This window comes from Hippocampus zosterae, chromosome 12 (genome assembly GCF_025434085.1).
Source record: "Hippocampus zosterae strain Florida chromosome 12, ASM2543408v3, whole genome shotgun sequence".
Taxonomy (NCBI): Eukaryota; Metazoa; Chordata; class Actinopteri; order Syngnathiformes; family Syngnathidae; genus Hippocampus; species Hippocampus zosterae.
The window spans coordinates 16,284,714-16,300,699 of record NC_067462.1 but is presented as its reverse complement, the minus strand read 5'-3'; the positions used below and the strand labels follow the sequence as shown (position 1 = coordinate 16,300,699).

The window sequence follows — 15,986 nt, the reverse complement described above, 5'->3', positions numbered from 1 at the left end:
ACAAAAAATATATTAATTACATGTACAAAGACACTCAAATGGTTGTTTTTTTTCCTTCTCGACACGCCTCGGATCTACTTGGGAACTGTCTTAGATCTACCGGTAGATCAGGATCGACCTAATGGGCACCCCTGGTATACAGTACCTTGAATGCAATCCTGACGACAGACATTTGACGTTTCCAACGGAAGAACTTTGTATGATACACGATAAGTTACCACCAACTTCATATTTTGCTTTTGGATGCCGTGTATTTGTGGCCTAAAAGGTTTTTGATGACAAATATGTATTGCTAAAGCATTCGACTGCGACGCGTATTGACTTTCGTGCACATTAAGGGTTACGTTTCCGCTGCAGGAACGGAACTCCACAGTAAACCGAGGACCCCCTGTTGTGTATTTTCCAATACTAGTATTCTAGTAATCCTAGTATTAGTACTGTCGTAGTATGACTACTACTAAAATAACAATATACAAAATATATTTGTGTGTGTGTATATTTCGGTGTAAATATTTTCAAAATACCGTATACATTTTTTGTTAGAAACACCATTAATCAAAACTTTTTTCCTCTACATTTAATTAAATGTTGAAACACCAAACAATGTATATATATATACACACACACAGACACACACACACACATACGCACAACTTCATTTTAAAAAGGGATTGCACAGGTATGCACAGGCAAGCCGTAAAAGATTTATTTAACTTTTTTTCTTCCTGTAAATATCACCACTTTTTTTTCAGCAATCAAATACGTACATCTAAAAGGGTGTTTTTAAGGTATGTTCACACAACATCGGCAATGTCAAAACATTGCGTTTTTGCAACATTTTACGCAATGACAGAATGTAGTCTGAGTTATTTATTTGCAACCTGTGTGAATGGGGCTAACAGACAATGTCCTGTTTCTTTTACCAGACTGATACCACCTATGAAGGTACAAAATTGCTAAAACAGAAAGAGACTTTACAGGAAAGTAATAGAAAACATACACAAAAAAAAAAAAAACAGCTTTTTCAGGCAGTTTCAGCATTTTCTAAAGCTTCCACTGTGTTCTATGAAGAAATGTGCTTTTCCGGTGATCGTATTTTGGACCTGAAAACAACAACAAAAACAGCCTGAAATGGCAAACTCTTTCTTAGTTTTCAGTTGAAAGTTGTCAACGGCCCCTTTACGGGAGGGCTGCATTATTAAAGCAGTTCCTAAACTGAGGGCAAGGAGCAGTGTGTGGAATTTTCATTTACACAGGCACTTAAGAGAATCCAAAAATAATATTTGTGAAACACCACAATTTTCCCATAATGGCACAACAAACAACACTGGTGAAACAGACACACATCATACTTTGAGACAAGAACAGTATGAATTCCCCAACGCACATGCACATGAACACACACACAAATTGTACGATACAAGAGTTAGGTGTTTGTTTGTTTTTTGACAATTACTGTTTTTCCAAGTGACTACAATCCATCCTTTATTCATATTTTGGATTGATGACAATTACAACCAAAACCTCAATTTTTATACATAAGCTACATTTGTGATTACAAGATGTCCGATTCTTTAAATGACATTGAAGCAATACAATAAGGAGCGCCTGTATGTAGACCATCAAAATAGATGACTTATGCAGGAGAAATACATTTTGAGTAAAAAATTGCGCAATTATTCTTAAGGAAATACATTCATCGACTGAAACTCTCCTCAACCAGACAAAAAAAGAAAAAAAATACTCCTCATATTTATCTTAAATGTCAATAAATCCCTGCAAGAAATTCCTATTCACATCCATGTACAGATCCATGTATGGAACAGACTGTATTGTTGTTTTCTTCTTTGCTAACTAATCCCGTGAGGGTTTTTTTTTTCCTATAATGATTGCTTGACCCCACAATTGGTCAGCGACCAGTCTTGGGTTTACTCTGCCTCTTGCCCAAAATCAATTGGGATGTCTCACTTGTGGTCCTAAAGACAACAATTCCAATTGAAAAATGGATGGACGAAAGCGAGCCATTTTCATGACTACATCTTGACAATTGGTAGAAAAGGATAACAGACCTAAGCTTTAACCGTTACCATCTGCACTGGCCCAGTAGCTGCATCATCACAGTAAATCAGCACCTAAAATCACCAGTGTACACTTTGTACACACACACACACACACACGATACAAAAAACGCCCACACAGTGCAACAAAAGTTCAGATACGCACATCTGAGCAGGATCAGTTAAAAAAAGTCACATAATTGGCAAAGGCATGGAGGATAGCTGGAACTGTATGGTGTGTGTGTATAGGGATGGACATGATTATAATAAGAGGTATCCATGTAGCTTAGCTATTCAGGTTGACAAATGTATCGTTTTAGAAATTGTAGCTATAAATCAACAGTCAGCACACTTCTTTCCATGTGGAAAGTCGCGCTCAGCACATAAGTACACAAGTGCGGTGATGAGACGGCAGCGCTGGTATCTAATATCGAGGGATGAGGCCTTTCTTGTAGGCGGCCACGCCAGCCACTGTGGCGACAGAAAGAAAGCCCGACACTGCCACGAACTTGACCAGACCGCCGACTGAAGGCAAGTTCCTCTCCCAGAAGGTGGTGATAAAGGGGAGCGCTGGCACATCCTGTTGGGATGGAGAAGAGGCAGGGCTAAAGTCACACCTGTCGCTTAAGTATGTGTGGTAAAATTCCCGAAAAGCTCTTCTCACCTCTGACTCAGGCTCTGTCTGCCAGATCTGGCTGCGGTGGATTTTTCCCATCGTGCACAAAATCTGAAGCACAGTAAATAGCGGTTATTGCGCCATTCGTGGAGTGGGCTATTTAAAGAAAAAAAAAAAAAAAAGAATCAACATCTTATTCTCATTTTTTTAATATAACATAATTTAACAACATTTACTTTATTTTACTTGTAATTTTCATTTAATTATTACAGCTACGCTAATGCAATGTCAGGTAAAGCAACATACTGTATTTTGTCATGTAATTTAAGGTGACAGAATGTAAGGCAACATGATGTGAGGTAGTTCAACATCAGGTCATGTGATGTAACGTAAGGTAAGGTCACAGTGTGTAACATCACATAGGTAACAGTCAGCTATGGCAATACTGTATCATGAAACAGAAAGTAACGTAATGTAAGGTCATATCTAATGCATTCTTTAAAATATAACATAAAATACTATAGTTCTGTCCTAGTTTTAACCTATCTACCGTAAATGTTGGTAACCACCAACCACAACACCATCTATCATTCAATTGCACCACTCCATCCCGACAGTGATATTTACGACAAGACAGTTTTGTTCCCTTTTACAGTAAAATATTTGGGACAGATTTGTATTGTGATAAATCTTCACACAAGTGTTCATTCAAAATGCAAACAGCACACTTGAGACACTCTCTCCCAGCATCAGGGTCAGGAAAATAAATGCAACATCAAAAGGCATTTATGAGTTTTAATTTTTTAAAGAGATCACTAAAACAAGATTTAAAAAGAGATTTGTGGAGCAAGGGAATCGTATTTCAACAAAGCTGATTAAGTACTCTAAGCACGCGGCACGCTAAACTTGAAAGGGGTCTTTTACGGGATGTGTGAGGGACACCTGAGACATGTATGCATTCACAAGTGACTTTCGGGTTCCAGTATTTCAGCATCAAAGTGAATTAAGGTGGGGCGGAAGCCTTCCAATCAGACAAACAAAGCCAAGCTGATCCCTGGTGATAGTGAGGGAGTACCAGCCAACCTTGTTATATGGAAGGTATCGCATGATGCTCTTGACGTTAGCATGGCACCGGGTGCTCAGCATGAGCCAGAAGACAGAAAATTCAGTCAAGTCTTACTGAGATTTAGGATTAGTAACTTGTCCATCGACATCCTTTAACAGTACAATATGAGTCCCAGTAAAGAGCCTCGTGGTTTCTGTCAGTCACAAAGTTACAAAACAACAATACATTTAGAAATGAAGTATTAATATAGGCACCTGATATTCCACATAAAGAAACACGTTGAAGACTGTACTACAAGATAACAGATCGCGTCAATGCATGGCATGGTGTTTTATGGCTTTTTAAAAATAGCATCAGATTGTATTGGACCATTTTAGTGTTCATTTTGGACGGTATTGTATTGTATGCTATGGAATGTTATGGCATGTTCTTATCGGGTTTATTGTCTCTCTGTCGGTCCATCCGACCATTAGCCTATCTCTCCCTCTTATATACTCAACTCAACTGTATTTATAGAGCACTTTAAAACAACCATCACTGTATACAAAGTGCTGTACATGGAGCAAATATCAAATATACAACAATAAAACAATAAATTAATAACGAAGACGGTAGAAAGCACAAAACAGTGGAACTAAGATCAAGTCTGAGTCATGCCGAGTCAAATGCCATTGAATACAAATGAGTTTTGAGAAGAGTTTTAAAGATGGGCAGTGAGGAGGCTTGCCGAATATTCAGTGGGAGGTCATTCCAGAGAGAGGGACCAGCAACAGAAAAGGCTTGATCCCTTCTGAGCCTCCGCTTGGTTCTTGGTAGTTCTAATAATGTCTGATCTGCAGACCTGAGTCGCCGGGCAGGTGTTTAGGGGAGGATGAGCTCAGAGAGGTAAGGTGGCGCAAGGCCATTTAAAGTTTTGAAAACAAATAATATGATCTTAAAAAGAACTCTAAAATCTTCTGAATCGGGAGCCAGTGAAAAGATGCCAGAGTAGGAGTTATGTGCTCCCTCTTACCAGTCAAGAGGCGAGAAGCAGCATTGTGGACCACCTAGAGACGCTTAAGAGTAAATATTCACTCCGCTCATTTTTCCTATATTACTGATAAAAGTGTAGCGCAGAGGTTTGCCAGAAACTTGCAGGGAGCTAAAGGCCACCATCTCGGAGCAGTTGGGAGCTGCGGCCATCAGCTGGTCATGCCTGCTGTGGAGGCATTACCCAAATCTTATCGAGCCTTTTTGGGCTGTGAAACATCAGAGGCAGCTGATGGGGTACCGGCAGACTAATGGAAAAGCAGCGTCAGTGGTCGCTGAGGCAAAAAAAAAAAAAAAATCGGGACAAAACGGGTGAGGCCATGAAGAATGACTTCCGGGCAGCCTTGAGGGAATTCTGGTTGACCGGCAAGCATTTCAGTGGACCAGCTCAGCACAGTCAGTATGGCGCTCAAGGGTGGATGAGACTTCAGTCAACCAGTCTACATATGTTTTGGGGATGCTGGCAAGGGTGAAGCGGTTGGGATGAGAATCAGCACCTCCAAATCTAAGACCACGGTTGGAGATGAGAGCCCGCCCCAAGCGGAGGAGTTATTTTGGGGTCTTTGTTCACCACTGAGGGAATAATGCAGCATGAGATCGACAGATGGATCTGTGTTTGTCGGTCGTGGTGAAGAAAGAACAAAGCCGAAAAGGCAAAGCTCTCAATTTACCATTCAATCTACGTTCATAAGCTTACCTTCGGTCATGAGCTTTGGGTCAAAATCGTGTTTCACAACCTGTGCAAATACTGGGACCTGCTTCCAGTCGGTGTAGAGTTTTCTCTACTTTCAGTCACTACATTATCAGGTACCCCGAGGGTGTGTCAAAGCAAACGCCCACCATACGCCACAATGTCAAGCACGGCGCAGAGCCGCCGGCCAACTTTCTAAACACGCTAAAATCAAGACATGCCAGTTTTTACACACAAGAGCACTTGAATTGTCTACAAATAAACCAAACATATATACAGTATGACATTTTTTCCAACATAATCTGATATGTTGTGTGTGTTCTGACCTCCCGTGCTGCCCTCTCTCCAGCTTGCACAGCGCCTTCCATGTAGCCACTCCACTCAGTGGAGGTCTCGGTGCCTGCAAAGTACAACCTGTCCACCGGCTCTCTCAGCACCCTGCGGGGAAGACACGAAGAGGGTTTCACCGCTGTTCACCATAGACACAGCTCGGTCATCCACTGTACTTACTTTCCAAACTGGGTGAGAATGCCTGGGGGGAAGTATGCAGTGTAGCACCCTCCAGAGTACTCCTCTTCACACCAGTTCTTTTCCTCGTAGTGGATCGCCTGGTGCACACATTCATGGCCTGATTTAATAAGAACCCAAAGGTGTGTGTTCACTCTCACTCTAAACAGACTGCGCTGTTGGTGGGTATATTTTTTGTGATTTACTAGCTTGCAATCTTACAAAATCCATGCCAAAAAGAATGCCATAAGAAAAATGTGGGCGTTGGCTTTCCCTTGAACTGTCACATCCTCTATGATTGAACTAAATGGCTACCATATACACAAACTTGCCATGAGAGCCATAACAAATTGGGACAAAACGCGCATCAACCCTGACAAAATTTTAGAGGGCCATGAGATTCGAGGTACCGGGGTAATTGCTTCCTGTCACACGACACACTAAAATATGTTGCCCTGTTTCATCTACCCAACTGGTTTTGAAATGTTTCACTCATTTTGGGTTCTTTATATCTGACATTGACTCCTCAGGTGCTTTGTTTTGATTCGAACGTCATGGTGTACGCAGATTAACATGCACAACCGTTTACCTAAGCAATCAAGATTGCGCCTCTTTTTGTGTGCGCAGACCTTCAGTAAATCAAGCCCATAGGGTTTACATAGTCTCCTTTTTCATCTATAACTACTACAAAAACAAAGAGTATGCAGAAAAGTTATTAAGATTGAATGGCTGTCTGTGTCTTATGTTTTGTGTTGTATTATTTTGTTATTATGTTATTATGACTTCAAGAAGGCGCCGCGAGAGTGGCTGCCTTTACAGCAGCTCCTATGCTTTTTGTTCTTCTACTTTCTTCCTTTCATAACTTGTTGCTGTAAATTGGGAATTTCTCAATTGTGAGATGAATAAAGGTTTTCTTATTCTTATTATTCTTATAGCCTGTAAGAGATTGCATTCCTGTTTGTGTTTGGGATTCCAAACTCACATTCAGAGCTTCTTCAGTGCCCAGCACTCTGGAGAAGCTCTCACAGATCCTTTTGAATCTAAATATGAGAGAACGTTGTAGGCATAGAAATGAACGTTTGATACATATTTGTGTTAATCCTTTGTCCTGTGAGAACAATACCTCTCTTCTTTGGTGAGGCCGCAGAACCTTCTACATTTGCGGGCCAGGATAAATCTGCCAGAAAAAAACAACAACATGATCTTAAAATCAGCCTTAATCTTCAATTGTACACTCAAGTGCAAGTGCACCCGGGTTAAGGATAGTCCCAACATACTGTTTTGAGGTTGACCAATATGTAAATCAGTAATATATTTTCTATTTTTTATATATTAAATGTTGGATTCAGCAACAGGTGGGATTTTTTTAATGAAACATCATAGCCATAAAGGACAATGCATGTATAAATACAAACCATTATTTGAGAACACTTGTTGCACACTGCAAAGAATAGCCAGAAAATTTACCTTTGATACAATTATATTCAAACAACTTATTATTAATAACCACTTGCGGGCATGTCAGGCAGTCAGTCATCCTTCCATCATTATTTCAGCCCAGCCCAGTTTATTGTCATCTACGCCAGCCAATCGGCGTCAAGAACGTACTTAACTGTGTCACATGCTCACGCTCCTAAAAGTGGTGATTGGTAAAATAAAAAAAATATGTCATTGTGGTTTGTGGGGTATTCAACACTGTTGATTTTTTCAAACTCAGCTTGTGCTGCATCCGCGTCTGACGGAGTATGTTCTCTACGCGGATTGGCTGTCGCTGCCGATGGCAGGTGGACTTGCATGGTCTGAAATAATGACGGCTATAAAACCTCGCTTAGAATGGTAGATTGGCTGTCAATCCTGTTGGCTTTTAATCATTTACATTCAAGGTTCATCGCTGTATTTATTGTGTATGATGTCCATGTATTTTTTTCTCCCCCGTTTTATGTGTGACACGATGTTGGTTTTATTGTTTTGCTCTTATCCCTTTTATGTAACTTCCTCTTATGTTGCCTCTTGGCCAGGGGATCATTATGAATGAAAAAATGTTGTCAATTGATCTGAATTGAATAAAGGTCAAATAAAATAAAAATATAATCCGTATTGCGCAAGTTTTTTATAGGTTAAAAAAATGGAAATAAAAAAAAAACCTGACGTGCTCAAAAAAAGTAAAGATGTTTTTTTTTTAAATCAGCCTCAAAATGACAGTTTGGGGCACATGAAGCCATCTCTGATTCAAATATTATTTTCAGTTCATTCACCCCATAATGGCCGGCATACTGCCATCAGGTTTTGTGTCATCCAATGTCAGTCCAATGGGCGCCCCCTCGTCCTCGATCACCATGCTGCCACACAAACCTGAAGAAGACAACCCTCATAAAATTGGGGGGAAAAAAGCAAATCCAAAGCAAATGACAAGTTCTTCCACTTCTTGTTTTAGTCACCCTTTTTCCTCCAGAAGTTCTCTTTGTAGTACACCATGCACTTGATGACCGAGCCCATGGGGACCCGATTGATTAGCTGGTTCCTCAGCGGGGGCAGCTCGGGGTTAAAGTGTATCTTGAGGTTGAGAACAGGAGGGATGGCCAAAATCACTTGCTTGGCCTGAGGAGGTTAAAAAAAACACATGTAGATGGCAGCACGGAGCAACAGATGGTTATTGCATTTGGAGTTCAGATTTCTCTGTGTCAGGACTGCAAAGATACACGGTGCAGTCATTTTTATAATGTTTGGGAAAAAAATAGGCCACGAGAAACTTCCAGGTGGCAAAAGGAAGTGACCACCATTGACCTGAACTGAAAACAGGCTGGATATGGCTCTTGAGGAACTGGAGTTCCCTACCCCTGGTTTAGGTTCTCTTCAGAAAAATACAAATTAATCCAGTGAAAACCGGGTGACGAGGCTAAATACAGAAAATAGACGACTGTCTGTTGGTGCAGTTTACCACTTCAAAAGGGACTCACTCTCAAACGTATGTCCACTTTTTTTTTTTTTTGGTGGTGCTGTCATTCCTGGGCTATTTGAGCGAAAAATAATGGCTAAATAATGTCAGTTTTAGTTTCGGCAGTCCTAATGCTCCCTTATAGTGTTTGCCTCGCTGTGAAACAAATAGCCCATTGGGTGCTACATTAAAGTACTTATTTTCATTGCCTAAAAACACCCAGTACAGAACAGTGTGAGTTTTAAAAAAAAGGTTTTCAAGATTATTCAAACTTACCAAAGGGAGGATAATGGTGTGCATCTGATTATGTTCATGAGCCACGATGTTAGTTTAAGCTTTAAAAGGGATGGAATACATAGTGATGACGTCAGACGAGAGACGGTGGAAAAAGTTTGTGTGGTGAAAATTAAACGGGGCCAAACGTTCTCGCTCGCCAAAAGAAGTACGAGTCCTGGGGTATATTTTCTTTCACAAAGAGTGTTTTGGAACCCATACACACACTACTTTAGCACTTCGCTACAATTAGGTGTCATAGATAAGGGATTGACAAAAAAAAAAAAAAACTGAACTGCACTAAAAATAGCATGGTCGAGAAACGTGTACACTATAGGCTCCACAGATAGGAATATGGCAAAACGACTCCTTTTGAGCTTCGTGCCTACAGCTCGGCTAACCTGACGTGAATGATTTCCGTTACATTGGAAGGGAGTCTTGCCCCTGTAAACATGGGGGCTACAGTAAGTCCAGACACTGCTTTTGACGGCAAAGTTGCCTCTGCCAACATAACCTAAACATTTATTTCCTAGTGGTGCCATCCGAGAAAGCTCAGTATTTGCCACCTGGAAGTACGTGTGAAATTTTCTGTTACCATGTAGGTCTGTTTATCCGTTGTCTCCACCAGCACCATGTCGCCACTCTGGTCAATCCTGCAGACCGGAGATTGCAGCTTGACCCGATCGCCCAATTCCCTGGCCATGCACTCGCTGATCTGACTCGATCCGCCCACAAACTTCCTCTCCTGCAGGGGATAGCGAGAGCAATTATATCCTGGTATTTGTTTGTGAATAAAGTTGGAATGTTCTCGACTGGAAATAAAACAATACAGGGGAGTAAGGTGGTCGACTGGTTAGCAGGTCCGGCTCATAGTGCAGAGGTCATGGTTGTGATCCCGGTTTCCTGTGTGAAGTTTGCTTGTTCTCCCCATGTGGGTATTCTCCGGGTACTCCGGTTTCTTCTCACGTTCCAAAAATATGCACAGCAAGTTATATATATACTATATATTGTGAGTGTGAATGGTTGTTTGTGTGTCCTGCGATTGGCTGGCAGCTAGCTCAGGGAGTACCCCGCCTACTGCCCGAAGACAGCTGGGATAGGCTCCAGCATGCTCGCGACCCTTCTGAGGATAAGTGGGTAGGAAAATAGATGGATGGATGACGGATGGTTACATCTCCACAGCCGTCCACAAAACCTAAAGACGCCCCTGCTTGTAACTTAATGACTAGCAAAAGAAATCATTCACAATTTACGATCAAAGGAAATTGTAGCACCCCTAACAATATAGGTCAACAGAAGTGCTCCGATTCGACGATTGCAGAGCTGCTTGTTACCAGGCAGAGTTCACAAAAGTACCGGTATATACAGTACACATAGGCCAGTTAAAGTGCACATATTAACAAGGTAAGCATCATACCTGTCCTCCATTTGTTGTGGAGAAGATCCTCATGGTTCCCCCTGCCTGCTTGATGTACCACAGGAACCAGAGGGCCGACACCTCGTGGGGTTCCGAGGTCACGTTCACGTTGACAAACAGCGTGGCGAAGCGACGGGTGGCACTTCAAACACAAGACAAGGAGGAGCATTTGGCATTAAAACTGCGCAACTGTAAGCTGTGCTCAATTGGCTTTTTCTTAACTGAAGTAAGGTGTGTGACTGTTTTGTTTGTTTTAGGATTTACAATATTTACCATCATATTGTTTTTTAACGATGGTTGTAGATGTTGTAATCTTATTTTTAACCAAGCCTCAACATTTAATTGTCAATAAAGTGTCTGTTAAGTTATATTTCGACTTTAAATCCAAATGTAACCAAGTGATGTGTTACCTGGTCCAGCAGATCTTCTCTATGAGCTGCTGCATGCTCATCTTGTCCCATTCCTCAGCATGGGGGGCTTTCCAGGGGGCTTCTCTGGGGATCTGAAAGCAAAACAAAAAAGTAGGAACCCTCGGTCAAAATTGACTCCAGAACAGAACAGCATGCAGATGACACGAGTGCGTCCATAGTTTACCTCCTTGCCCATCTCGTCGAAGGTCCTGAACAGAGTGTTGAAGTCCAAATGGAGAATTGGGTTCCACGAGGGTGGGAAGGAAGCTTTGAAGGTGGAAGACTTTCCCTAAAGGACGCAATGGAAAGTTTATTTTGGGATTTACCTTACATTGACATTTTTACGAACAGCAGGCAGAATGTCCTTTTACTTGCCAGAAAAATTATACAACCCTGAGTCTCTCTCTCTCTCTCTCTCTCTCTCTCTCTCTCTCTCTCTCTCTCTCTCTCTCTCTCTCTCTCTCTCTCTCTCTCTCTCTCTCTCTCTCTCTCTCTCTCTCTCTCTCTCTCTCTCTCTCTCTCTCTCTCTCTCTCTCTCTCTCTCTCTCTCTCTCTCTCTCTCTCTCTCTCTCTCTCTCTCTCTCTCTCTCTCTCTCTCTCTCTCTCTCTCTCTCTCTCTCTCTCTCTCTCTCTCTCTCTCTCTCTCTCTCTCTCTCTCTCTCTCTCTCTCTCTCTCTCTCTCTCTCTCTCTCTCTCTCTCTCTCTCTCTCTCTCTCTCTCTCTCTCTCTCTCTCTCTCTCTCTCATTGTCATAGTACTGCCTTTGTAATACTGTACTATCAAATCATAGCTCGGTATATTTGCTGTTTTGTTTGCTCTTTAACCTATATGTGTGTGTGTGTGTGTGTGTGTGAATTACAGCATCTATTATTACAGCTGCTCCCCAGCAAGCATGCATCTGTTTAAGTAAGGTGTGGCCATAATGTACCGAAGGTTATATCAATTGACCTTGAACTTGAATGAACTTCACCTTTGGATAAATACACTGTTAGATAACAGTACTGTGCTCTTAAACACGCCAGACTGGTTTTATCATTGATTGTCTGGATGGCACGCACACACGCACGCAAGGACACAAACATGTGCAAGCAAGCACACGTATACGCTCAAACAGACATTATGCAAAAAGTGACATTGAAAGTTTGAATTTCACGACTGCCAAACGCTGGAGTTTATCTTTACCTGAGCGGTGGTGAAGGCTTTTCAATTTCACATGTTGTGTTAATTCGACCACAAGCTTTGATGGCTATTGAGGCATTAATATTAGAGTCAGGTTAAACATTTAGGAGCCGAACACATTGGCATGTTAGCCATTAAAATAGTAGACAGACATTAAATATATATTTTTAAATTATGTCTGCATTCCATCCATCCATCCATCCATCCATCTTCTACCGCTTATCCGGGGCCGGGTCGCGGGGGCAACAGCTTTAGCAGGGAAGCCCAGACTTCCCTCTCCCTAGCTACTTCTTCCAGCTCTCCCAGGGGGATCCCGAGGCGTTCCCAGGCCAGCTGGGTGACATAGTCTCTCCAGCGTGTCCTGGGTCTTCCTCGGGGTCTCCTCCCGGTGGGACATGCCCGGAACACCTCACCAGGGAGGCGCTCAGGAGGCATCCGAATCAGATGCCCAAGCCACCTCATCTGGCTCCTCTCGATGTGGAGGAGAAGCGGCTCGACTCGGAGCCTCTCCCGGATGACCGAGCTTCTCACCTTATCTCTAAGGGAGAGCCCGGACACCCTGCGGAGAAAACTCATTTCGGCCGCTTGTATCCGGGATCTCGTTCTTTCGGTCACGACCCATAGCTCGTGACCATAGATGAGGGTTGGAACGTAGATCGACCGGTAAATTGAGAGCTTCGCCCTTTGGCTCAGCTCCTTCTTCACCACGACAGACCGATACAACGTCCGCATCACAGCAGATGCTGCACCGATCCGCCTGTCGATCTCTCGCTCCCTCCTGCCCTCACTCGTGAACAAGACCCCAAGATACTTAAACTCCTCCACTTGGGGCAAGATCTCCCCCCCGACCCGGAGGGGGCACTCCACCCTTTTCCGACTGAGGACCATGGTTTCAGATTTGGAGGTGCTGATTTTCATCCCAACCGCTTCACACTCGGCTGCGAAACGCTCCAGTGAGAGTTGGAGAGCCCTGTTTGAAGGAGCCAACAGCACCACATCATCTGCAAAAAGCAGGGATGCAATACTGAGGCCCCCAAAACGGACCCCCTCAACACTTCGGCTGCGCCTAGAGATTCTGTCCATAAAGGTTATGAACAGAATCGGTGACAAAGGGCAGCCTTGGCGGAGTCCTACCCCCACTGGAAACGATTCCGACTTACTGCCGGCAATGCGAACCAAACTCTGACATTGGTGGTATAGTGACCGAACAGCCCGTATCAGGGGGTTCGGTACCCCATACCCTCGAAGCACCCCCCACAGAACTCCCCGAGGGACACGGTCAAACTCCTTCTCCGAGTCCACAAAACACATGTAGACTGGTTGGGCGAATTCCCACATACCCTCGAGGACTCTGCTAAGGGTGTAGAGCTGGTCCACTGTTCCACGGCCGGGACGAAAACCACACTGCTCCTCCTCAATCTGAGGTTCGACTTCCTGACGGACCCTCCTCTCCAGCACCCCTGAATAGACCTTACCAGGGAGGCTGAGGAGTGTGATCCCTCTATAGTTGGAACACACCCTCCGGTCCCCCTTTTTAAAAAGAGGGACTACCACCCCGGTCTGCCAATCCAGAGGCACTCTCCCTGTTGACCACGCGATGTTGCAGAGACGTGTCAACCAGGACAGCCCCACAACATCCAGAGCCTTGAGGAACTCCGGGCGGATCTCATCCACCCCTGGGGCCTTGCCACCGAGGAGCTTTTTAACCACATCGGTGACTTCAGCCACAGAGATAGGAGAGCCCACCTCAGAGTCCCCGGGCTCTGCTTCCTCCAAGGAAAACGTGTTGGTGGAGTTGAGGAGGTCTTCGAAGTACTCTGCCCACCGGTTCACAACGTCCCGAGTCAAAGTCAGCAGCGCCCCATCCCCACTGTACACAGTGTTAGTGGTGCACTGCTTCCCTGCCAGAGAGGTGACATTCCATGTCCCAAGAGCTAGCTTCTGCAGCCGAGGATCGGACCGCCAGGGTCCCCGCCTTTGGCTGCCGCCCAGCTCACATTGCACCCGACCCCTTTGGCCCCTCTCATGGGTGGTGAGCCCATGGGAAGGGGGACCCACGTTGCCTCTTCGGGCTGTGCCCGGCCGGGCCCCATGGGTGTAGGCCCGGCCACCAGGCGCTTGCCAACGAGCCCCACCTCCAGGCCTGGCTCCAGAGTGGGGCCCCGGTGACCCGCATCCGGGCAAGGGAAACCTTGGTCCATCTGTTGTATTCATCATTAGGGTCTATGAGCCGTGCTTTGTCTGGCCCCTCACCTAGAACCTGTTTGCCATGGGTGACCCTGCCAGGGGCATAAAGCCCCAGACAACTTGGCTCCTAGGATCATTGGAACACGCAAACCCCTCCACCACGGTAAGGTGACGGCTCACGGAGGGGATGTCTGCATTCCTTTTACACATAACATCTTTTAACCACATACAGTCGCGGGGGTGCTGGAGCCTATCTCAGCTGTCTTCCGGCCCTAGGCGGGGGACACCTTGGACCGGTTGCCAGCCAATCGCAGGACACACAGAGATGAACAACCATCTGCGCTGACACTCACAACCAAGCACAATTTAGAGTGTTCAATTAGTCTGTCATGCATGTTTTTTGGAATGTGGGTGGAAACCTGAGTACCCGGAGAAAACCCACGCTGGCCCGGGGAGAACATGCAAACTCCACACAGGGAGGAGCTGGAGGTCAACGCGCAAATCACTGGACCACCAGGCCTCGAGTTTTAATTTAGTCAGTTTCAGAGAACCTTATTGGACTCCAAATTTTGGGGGCACAAGGAGAGACAGACCAAGCACTTGACAAGAGCCTCCTGTTTTAGTCAAGTAGTATTACCAACAGATGGCACTATTGAACTGTGATATTTCTGAATTTTGTGGAGGGTTTGCGTAAGCTGAGCTGAGCTTGGTTTCTTTCTGCTGCACTTCCTGTATCTCCCATGTATTTGAACAGGAAATATGTAAACTCAGCAATTTTAACAATGAAATCATAGATACAAATGCATTTAAAAAACTTTTTGTTCCCAATCTCTCCTTGAAAATAATTGTAACGTTTGAACAGGCCTTCCTACATTTCATTTGGTTTCACAGTGATAATGGCCCTCCGAAAGAAACTAAAAGTACGATGCAGCCCCCGACAAAATTGAGTTTGCCACCCCTGTCTTAAACCATATTTTTATTCTTTTCGCTTTTGACTCAGCATGAAACTTTGTTTAGTTTGATTGTGTTGTGCTTTCTACTGCTTATGTGTGACCGTTTTATTTTAACTGCCTTGATTGAATATTTTTTGCTGACAACTCTTTGCATGCATCGGTGGTTCTTTTGAAGTGATATATAGATACAGTTGAGTTTATTGCCTGTTTTTTTTCTTGAAACAGCAGCAACCCCCCCCCCCCCCCTCAAAAATAAAATTAATGCTTATGATTTGATGCCAAATTTGTGCTTTCGGGTCTGGAATGATCCATATATCTTAAATGTGCTTTCTACTTATGTTATATATTTAATGACAAAACACATTTAGAAGATTGCAAAACGTCTTCCACTTTATCTAACGTTATTTAGTACTTTATATGACAATTGTGCTCTTGTCAGTGGCTGGACTTTTGAACTATTTCTCAACACTCATGAAGACATTTTGTCACGTCGCGTGTCCGCCAGCAGGTGGCGGGTTTTCTCACCCGCCATCTGCGCACCTGTCCGTAATTTCGGGCTGATTACCCTCCTATATTAATGAGACTCCGGCAGTTCTCCCACTGCCGGAGAATTCCTCACCGTGCCATTGATCTCTCGTGCTAACTCCTCTATTTGTAGATTACTCGT

At 43.9% G+C, this 15,986-nt stretch overlaps 1 protein-coding gene across 3 annotated transcripts in view; it reads right to left on the bottom strand.

Annotated features, from left to right (window-relative positions):
- Positions 1-691: 691 nt before the first annotated feature.
- The window catches only part of mao (monoamine oxidase), an 80,810-nt gene continuing 65,515 nt past the window's right edge, over positions 692-15,986 (bottom strand). For all 3 annotated transcript variants that reach the window (XM_052081785.1, XM_052081784.1, XM_052081783.1), the window contains 12 exons: positions 11,186-11,290; positions 11,002-11,093; positions 10,592-10,733; positions 9,770-9,919; positions 8,405-8,564; positions 8,222-8,318; positions 7,090-7,143; positions 6,949-7,006; positions 5,970-6,067; positions 5,786-5,897; positions 2,722-2,784; positions 692-2,637 (listed from right to left, as the gene is read on the bottom strand). In XM_052081785.1, the coding sequence (XP_051937745.1) occupies positions 2,482-2,637; positions 2,722-2,784; positions 5,786-5,897; positions 5,970-6,067; positions 6,949-7,006; positions 7,090-7,143; positions 8,222-8,318; positions 8,405-8,564; positions 9,770-9,919; positions 10,592-10,733; positions 11,002-11,093; positions 11,186-11,197 (1,194 nt within the window). In that variant the 5' untranslated portion in view covers positions 11,198-11,290 and the 3' untranslated portion in view covers positions 692-2,481. The remainder of the gene's footprint in view (positions 2,638-2,721; positions 2,785-5,785; positions 5,898-5,969; positions 6,068-6,948; positions 7,007-7,089; positions 7,144-8,221; positions 8,319-8,404; positions 8,565-9,769; positions 9,920-10,591; positions 10,734-11,001; positions 11,094-11,185; positions 11,291-15,986) is intronic.